At 55.6% G+C, this 8,955-nt stretch overlaps 1 protein-coding gene across 1 annotated transcript; it reads left to right on the top strand.

Annotated features, from left to right (window-relative positions):
* Positions 1 to 148: 148 nt before the first annotated feature.
* On the top strand, positions 149 to 7,522 carry PRSS57 (serine protease 57). The gene is given in 6 exon segments (XM_019715993.2): positions 149 to 4,037; positions 4,483 to 4,574; positions 4,577 to 4,622; positions 5,653 to 5,747; positions 5,750 to 5,793; positions 7,203 to 7,522. Coding segments are annotated over 6 exon segments (630 nt in total). The 5' UTR covers positions 149 to 3,954; the 3' UTR covers positions 7,473 to 7,522.
* Positions 7,523 to 8,955: the final 1,433 nt, after the last annotated feature.

Below are 8,955 nucleotides of genomic sequence, written 5' to 3'. Positions count from 1 at the left end.
AAATAAACCGGGCAAAGGACGAGTGGGACCCGGGGGAGGTCAGGGAGGCCGCTGGGGGCAGCTGATGTCTGTGCTGCAGTCTGGTGGTCTGGGGGAAGAACACCCCGGGGCGGGGGTGGGGTGGGTGGGTGGGGTGGAGGTACTGAAAGTGTAGAGGCCGGACGGTGGGAGGGAGCCGGCCCCTTTGAGGAAGAATAGCAATAACACAGCACTTGCTGAGCTTCTGAGCACTTGCTGGGCGCTGGGCGCTGGGCGCTGGGCGCTGGGCGCTGGGAGCTGGGCGCTGGGCCTGGGCCTGGGCCTGGGCCTAGGGTTGGAGGAGGGTTAATGATTAAAGTCTGCCTCCCAGCTCCTACAGCACGCTGCAAGCTTGTGAGCACGCTGCAAGCCTGTGTGGCCGCAGTGAGTGAAGGGGACAGTGGGGGGCAAGGAGAGCTCAGGCTTTGTCCTGAGGGCACTGGGGAGCCACGGCAGTGTAGAGCAGGAGAAGGACCAAGCCGGTTTACTTTTGTGAAGGCCCCTCTGGCAGCCAGGTGCAGAGTGGATTAAGGAGGGCAAAGAGAGAGGCTTAGAGGCTGGAAAGAAGCTGAACTGCCCCCCACCCCCACCTTCAGGACATGACAGACTCTGGACCAGGCTGAGAGGCAGGTGAATTCTGGGTGGATCATGAAGGGGGAGCCGGCAGGATTGCCAGCAGATGGGATGTGGGGTGACAGGTATTGGGGTCCCTCCATTTCCAGACTGAGCCCCTGCATGGGGACTGTGGGGATGACAAAGGGTGACATTGGGTGGGTAGTAGGATGCCCAGGTTGGAGTTCACAGTGAGGCCCAGTCTGGGCTAGGGGTGGGACTCCCTGGCACTAGGATGCCTGGATGAGATCCTGAGGGGAGTAGGTGCAGGCAGCAGACAGAGGCATCCAGGTCCACCGCTTTCCCCTTGATTTCTTGAAGTCTGTCTTGAGGCCTTCATGCAGCATGTGTCACTATGTGGACCCCACAGACCAGCAGAGAGGCAGGACCTATCACTGCCAATGTGTACACTGTGGCCCTGACCTCCCAGGTTCTTGTGAGAACACTAGTCCCCTGGTTCTGAACACGCTTACTGACTGGGGGGAGGGGAAGGGAGAAGGCGGGCGGCAGGAGAGGGAGATTCTTCCTGTTCCCTTAGTTTTCTTGTAAAATGGTTCTACTCAACAGGGGCTCAATAAATGGGTGTATGCAAAGGGAAACAGCTTTGGATGGGCTCTGGAGAAAGAGGCTGCAGGATGCAACCCTGAGAGGGCAGGAAAACTGCTACTTCTTTCTTTACAAGCCTTTTTATTTCCCCCCTTTTGCAATGAATGTACATTTATTTAGCACTAAAACAATGAGATAAATTAGCAAACAGAAAGACCTTGACAAACATCAGAGGCTCTGGGTTCGGGTCCCAGTTTAGCACCACCTATGCTGTGTTACCCTGGGTCTATTTCTTGATCTCTCTGAACCTCAGAGAACCTCCCAGCTGCCCTACCTCTTAGGGCAGCTGGGAGAATGAATATACACGAAAGGTTTGGAACAGGGCCCAGCACACAGTAGCTCAGGGTTTGGCAAACTCTGTAAAGGGCCAGATAGTAAATATTTTCAGCATTGCGGGCTCAGGTCTGCCATTGCAGGGTGATAGCAGCCAGAGGCAATACGGATAAGCATTAGTGTTGCTGTGTGCCAATAAAACTTTACTTACAAAACAGGTGGTGGGCTGGATTTGACCTGTGGGCAGTAGTTTTTGCACCAGGCACTCAGCAAAAGTGCACTGTAAGTAGTTACATCGCTGCCCCTCGTCCTCTGAATCCATTCAGTCCAAAAAGATTTATGGAGCACTTACTGCGTGCCTGGCAGTGTTAGGTTCCGGGCACGCAGCAGCCTTGTCCTCGGAGAAAGGGCTTTTTTTTTGTCTATTAAATAAATTATTCAAGGTCTGAGGGATGGTGCATGCATTTTGTCGATGGAGAGGGTCTGCTAGGAGCATCTCTCTCATACCCACAAACCATTCACGGGCCTTTCCCTGCCCTAAACTTCCCAGGGCTCCCACCTCCCTCAGATGGAAAACCAAAGTCCTCGCGGTGGCTCTCAAGGCCCTGCGCAGGGCCTCTGGGGCATTCACACCCCAGACTCCGACATGCAGGCATCGGCTTGCAGGGAACCAGCCAGGAGGTGGCGCCATAAGCTGGGGAAATCCCGCCAGGCGGAGATGGTGGGAGGAGGCATCCTAGGTGATAGGAACAGCCCGGCAAAGGCGGCAAAGGCGTGGAGGTGGGACAAGGCGAGGTGTATCTTCTAGAGCAGCGGGCTTGAGTCGACCTTTCTTCCTCCAGAAAGGCGTCCACACCACCCACCTTCCCCTCTCCGCTCAGTACCTGCAGCTCCCATTCGTCTAGGAGAGGCGGGCAGTCACTGCACCCGCGGCCCCACTCCCTTCCTGGACCACTTGCAACTATGGTTTCCATGAAAACGCCCTCTGCTCACCTTGGATACCTCTGTCCCCAGGGCTCTGCCCAGCACCCTCTGCCCTTGCCCTGAGCCAAACGCACAGCTGTTGCTGCCCCCAGACATCCTCTGGGGCCCTTGGACTCACACTGGGCTCCGCATGGGCCCCCCTGTCCCTGAGTCAGAGACCCCCTTACTTCCTCCAGCCCTGACTCCAGCTCATGCTTTGTATCCCCCACCCCAAAAGGGGCCAGGAAGGGGTAAGCTGGACTCCGGAGCCCCCTCCCCAGTTTCATAACTCCAAACCGCAGGCCCAGTCCGGTTGGGCGCTATACAGAGAAGCACGCCAAAGCCTTGACCCCTGCTGTCCTCTTGGCCCGTGCCATGCCCTGGGAGCCCCAGCAATCACAAGTAAGGAGGACAGGGACCTGAGGGGGCCACCCAACTCTGGCCGTTTCAACATTGGTCCATCTACAGATCAGCAGGGCCCAAACCCACTCCCCAGGTGGGCTGTGTCCTTCGCACATGAGAGTTGTTCAGGAAAAGACATTAATATGACCATGAGTTAATCTCGATATAAAAAGAGCTCCAACAAATTAATAACAAAAGTAAGGGAGCTATCATCATCATCGTCATTGTTATTGAGTCTGCTCTGACTGGGAAAGCCACCCAAATTCTCCATGGAAAGACCCTTCAAGGACTATAGTCCAGGAGTTCTGCATTCAAGACCAGCTTCCATGCAGTTCCAGGCAAACCGTGCTCCCCTCTCTGTGCCTCAGGTTGGAAAATGGAAACAACCGGCTGCTACACAGCCCACTCCTCAGGGATTCAGGGAGCTTGGTTATTTGGGGCCAGGAAGTGTAGTTGCCTGTTTCAAAACTGCTCATCAGACAGGAAGGAAATGGGCCTGGCTGTGGGTAGAACTGGCCCCTGTCAGAGGCAACAGGAGCTGTCCTGAGGCTGCAATGCTGGCCCCACAGCTCCCTCGCTGTGCAACCTTGGACAGGGCACTTAACCTCTCTGTGCCTCAGGTTCTATATCAGTAACATAGACATGGGAACAATACTGACATCCTCGGGTTGCTCTCGGACTAAATGAGGTTCCACTCACCTACAGGTTGGGGTGATACACCAACGTGCCAGGGGCATGTAGCTGGGGGAACTTACCAAAGCCTGGGGACAGGTGCCGGGGAAACTAAGGCACAGTGAGAGCTAGTGACTTCTGGGGTCACAGGCACTGGCAGCCCCCAGGGCCCCTGCTCTCCCTCTCTGCCCTGTTTCCTCCTGTGCAATTGTGACCAACAACCCTGAGGCAGTCAAGTCATTGGCTTCCCAGAATCACCAGCTCAGATCTGGGTGTTGCCTGTGGGGCCTGGTGGGGCCTCTGACCATAGGCCACAGCTGGGTTCCCCCTTTCTGGGTCGTTGGGTGAGGGTCAGGGTGGGGGCCGTGGCCCTCAGAGGATTGAGGGCGACGCCAGCCTGTGCCAGCCATGGGGTTTGGGGCTGGGGGCCAGGACCACTCGCTGCTGACCATGGCGACTGCCCTGATGCTGTTCATGAGGCCCCCAGGTAGGAACCCCTGGGTCCCCCCCAACGGGGACTCCACTCGGGAACTCCCCAGGAACCTCATGGCCCCCACACAGACCCACCGCGGGAAACACCCAGGTGCCACCCATGCAGGCCCCGACCTGGTGCTGCTACACAGCCCCCTGACTGACTGCCCTCTGGGGTCTCAGTGGGGAGTGGGGCAGGAGGCCCAGGTGGGGTCTCGACTGGGCCCAGACCCAGGTTTTCTGGGGTGCAGACCCCCTCCCAACAAACTTGAGGGCCTTCTCTGTGCTCCTCGTCACTCACTCGCTCTCTGTGTCTCTCTGCATCTCTTTCCATCTCCATCTCTGTCCATTTCTGCTTCTTTCTCCCCCAGCTTGACCCCTATGCCATCTTGTGCCTGAGATGCCCCCATTAGCCCTTCTTCCTGCCCCTCTTTAGACACAGCCCCCAATCCCACCTGCCGGTTACTGGGGGGCCTGGATCATTGGGGGCCGTGAGGTGACACCCCACTCCCGTCCCTACATGGCATCAATGAGCTTTGAGGGCCAGCACCGCTGTGGCTCCGCACCTGCTGGGTGGTCTCAGCTGCCCACTGCTTCAACAACAGGTGAGCCCACCTTGGGGGGCCCTCCCCCTGCCCACTGCCATTTAGGACCCTAGGATGCTGTAACTGCACTGCAGGGGAGGAGGTGTTCCTGGCGTGGGCATTGCCACATTCCAGGTAGGGGCATGGGCAGGACGATAGACCCCACTGCCTTTCAGACAGCAAAGGGAAAAGGGTGGGCGGCCACAAGCCATGTGCCAAAGGAGCGACCTCCGTGACAATAAATAGATGTTATCGCTGTGCTCGGTCTAAGTATATTATTGTAATAATTGCTAACATTAACATTGAAATTGCTGAAAGAAGAAATTCTCCTCTACCCTTTTAGGTTCTTCCAGCTGGTTTAATAATTAAATCTACATGAGACAGAGTAACAAGAGAAAGTAATCCAATTTAATACATATGTACAGATGGGAACCCCGCACACATGACCGGTTCCAAGATGCACAGGGAACATTGGTGTATGTGGTACCCAAAGCTAGGGACGAGACCAGGGGGCTGGAGCATCAGAGTGGAGGAGGGCCATTCTCAGGCCGATAAGAAGAGCAGATGCTCAGAAAGCAGAAGCATGCCCTGCCCTCTAGATAGGTCCTAAAATCTTATCTCCGCTGACAACACTCATTACGGGGCAAGGTCCCCAATTTAGATTCCTGCAAGTAGTTAGGGGGGGGCAGAAATTTCTCATGAGCCTGCAGGGTCTTGATGGCTCAAAAGAATTCACATGCCAAAGGGGCACGTGTTGGGGAGGCCTGTGTGGACCCTCTTCAGAGGTAATATTATAATTGGGAATTACAATAAATGTAATAAGCATTCAATTCATTCTAAACATAGTTTATAACAGTTATTGAAATTAATATTGCAATGATTATAGTTAATGCTGTAATCGAAGTGGGAGTGGTGACAGACATAATTATTATTGTGGGGTTGACATTGCATTAAATGGATTGCTCCACCCCTATTTTGTGGATGGGGAGACTGAGGCCCATGACAGGTGGCCCTCACCCCAATCTCTCTCACAATCCTCCTCCCCTTGCAGAGACCCCCGAACAGGCCTGGTGGTGCTAGGGGCCCATGCCCTGCGCACCTCAGAGCCCAACCAGCTGGTGTTTGGCATCTCAGCTGTCATCAAGCACCCTATCAACCCATGACTCATGCCAATGACATCTGCCTACTGCAGGTGAGCTTCGTGGAGGGGGGAACTGGATGTAGGTCTGGCCTGTCCCCGCCACCCTCATGAGGACTGGACATGTTTTAAAAAATAGCCAAGGAATCTTGAAACACCTGAGTCAGGTCATGCCTTTGCTCCAGCATCCCCTTCTTAGGAAGTATCCCTTGAAGTATCCATCCTGCAACCTGCCCCTTTCCCCTCCCCGTCCTTTCTCCTTGTTCCACCTTTCTTGTGTCTACGTGCCAGCAACACCTGCACATGTGCTACTTCACCATCCTTCACTGCCTCCTCCAGACCTTGCAGGCAGGAATTTTCCCTCATTTATGACACAGAGCAGACCTCTGTGTTCAGGCTGAAAGAGGGACCAAGTGAGGCACTGCTGCCATGAAAGACTCCAATCCCTGCCCCTCGGCCCTTGGTGGGCTTTCTTGGCAGGAAGTGGCTCCTCCCATAGATGTGAGTCCCCCCATACATATAGTGCATTCTCTTGGACCACCTCCCACAATTCCAGGCACCCCTGGGGCCTCTGTTTTAAAGGGAGTACATCCCAAACTTGTCCTCCAAATGTAAAAAATGAAAATGGAGAGAGGACAAAACGAATCCCTGGGAACAGGGGTTCTGGGGTGTGGGGTTCTCCCAGCAAATAGAAAGGAGGCAGTGAGTGTCAGCAGCCAGAGTCTGGAACCCGCTGCTCCAATCCACACATGTCATTGTGCCCATGGGGAAACCAAAGCTGGGGGACAGTCAGGGATGTGCCCAAGGTCAGGGAGTGTGTACCAAAACCAGGGGTCCAAGTCATTCATTCCGTAACTGTTAATTGAGTGCCAGCTGTGTGCCGGTCACCAGGGATACAGCCATGAACAAACCCCAGAGCTAGCCCCCTTAGAGACTCCAGTCTAACAGGGTGGCAGCTGGGTAAACTGGCCTTGACAGGGGCACATGGGAACCCTGTAGTAGCCTGGAGAAGGTGATGTCTAAGCTGAGACCTGAAGGATGGATAGGAAAGGTGCTCCAGGAAGGGGGTACACTGCGAGCAAAAAGCATGGAGGTGGGTCCAGGCCATGGCAGTAAATTCATTCTGGCTGGAGGGGAGGGTTGAATGGTCGGCTGACAGGTTTTATCCTGAGGGCAATGGGGAGCCATAGGAGGGCCTAGGGCAGGGAAGGAGATGCTGGTTAGAAAGACTGTTTGGGTAGCTGGGAGGGGGTGGTGAGAGGAGGCCACAGTCCTGGTCTGAGGGGCTGAGGCCTGATGGTGGGGGGGAAGGGGAGGCACGTACTGGCAAAAGCAGTAGGCCTTCTGACAGCCGAATGATGCTGCTGTTGGTTTCTCTCCATAAGGCCAACAGACCGGGTGTCACAGATGGGTAAACTGAGGCAGGAGCAGAGGTGACAGTTGGGGGTGGTCTCTCCCTGCAGCTGAACAGCTCTGCCATCCTGGGTCCTGCAGTGGGGTTGGTGGGACTGCCGCGGAGGAGTGCCAGGGCACTCAAGGTGGGGGCACAGTGCCAGGTGGCTGGCTGGGGATCTGTGTCCAACTTTGAGGAGCTGCCACCCTGGCTGTTGGAGGCCGAGGTCCATGTGCTGGGCCTGGACATCTGCAACTGCTCCTGGAAGGGCCTGCTGAGCCCTGCCATGCTCTGCACCCACAGTGGGGACTGCCTGCGGCGAGACTTCTGCTCCATATGATATTCTTTGCCCCACCCGTTTACCGAATGGGGAAACCAAGGCTCGCAGAGAGTCAGCGTGGGACAGATCTTTGAGAACTAAGTCCCAGCTCACCTTTGATCAGTGAGGCATGATTGCTGCACCTGAGGCCCAGGAAGGGCAGTTGTTGCCCAGGGTCATAGGATTACTCTGTTTGTCTGTGCAGGTTGTGCACTGCACAGCTACAGACTTGTGTATTTATAAGCAGTGTCCAGTAGGTGGAGGTAGCAGACCTCAAAAAAGGAGCTCCTCCTCCTACGTAGTAGCCTGTGGGGACCACTGGCAACGCTGGCCCTGGAGCATCTTTTTTGTTCTAGGCAAAAAAGGGCAGTGGTTCAGAACGCAGATTCTGGAGCCCAGCTGCCTGGGTTCAAATCCAGACTGTGTCCCTTCCCAGATGTGTGGCCTTGGGAAATTCACTTCTCTGGACCTCACTTTCTCCATCTATAAAACTGCCACTTCATAGAGTCAAAGCTGATTCCACATGACAATTAGGGTGGTAGGACTGGGAGGGAAAGGGAGGGGAGGGAGGGGAAGGGAAGGGGAGGGAGAGGAAGGGAAGGGGAAGGGAAGGGAGGGGAGGGGGAAAGGGAAGGGAGGGGAGAGTGAGGGAGCCGAGGGAGAGAGGGAGGGAGGGGAGGAGAGGGGAGGGGGCAAGAATTTCACGGTGGGGATTCAGAAAGGCCTGAGGGCAGCACCTTTGAGCTGAGACTTGAAGGAGCCTTAAGCCCTGAGGGAAGGCATGCCAGGCAGGGAGACCATCAGAGGGCTGCCACGCACAAAGGGCTGCAGACTTGTATGTTTAGTCTTTGCTGTAAGAACACGAGGGAGCCATGGGAGGGTTCTGGGTCAGGGAAGGGTCCTGGTGGGATTTACATGTAGAAGCTCCTTTCCTGGAAGTAAGGCTGGGAGAGAGACCTGGCCTTTCTCTCCAACCCCAGGCAGACTCCGGGGCTGGTGTGCAGGAACCGGGCCCATGGCCTTGTCTCCTTTTCTGGCCTCTGGTGCGGTGACCCCAAGACCCCTGACGTGTACACTCAGGTGTCCTCCTTCATCACCTGGATATGGGACGTGGTTCGGCAGCACCGGCAAGGCCTCCAAAGGAGCTGCCTGAATCACAACACTGGGTATGCAAAAGAGATGGCAGACAGCTCCAGCCTGGAAAATTCTATGGCCGGGGCAGGGGGTCCACGGGGGGGGGGGGGGGGGGCAGACCCAGGAAGTTCGGGGTGGGGGTGGGGGTGGGCATTAGTTCCAAACACAAAGGGCCAAAATAACTGAATAAAATGTTAACTGAGGGGTGGCCGGATGGCTCAGTTGGTTAGAGCGCAAGCTCTGAACAGGGTTGCTGGTTCAATTCCCACATGGGCCAGTGAGCTGCGCCTTCCACAACTAGATTGAAGATAATGAGCTGCGGGAGGGGTGGCCAGATGGCTGTTTGTTAGAGCACGAGCTCTTAACAACA

This window comes from Rhinolophus sinicus, linkage group LG07, assembly GCF_036562045.2.
Source record: "Rhinolophus sinicus isolate RSC01 linkage group LG07, ASM3656204v1, whole genome shotgun sequence".
Lineage (NCBI taxonomy): Eukaryota > Metazoa > Chordata > Mammalia > Chiroptera > Rhinolophidae > Rhinolophus > Rhinolophus sinicus.
This window is presented reverse-complemented; position numbering and strand designations above follow the sequence as displayed.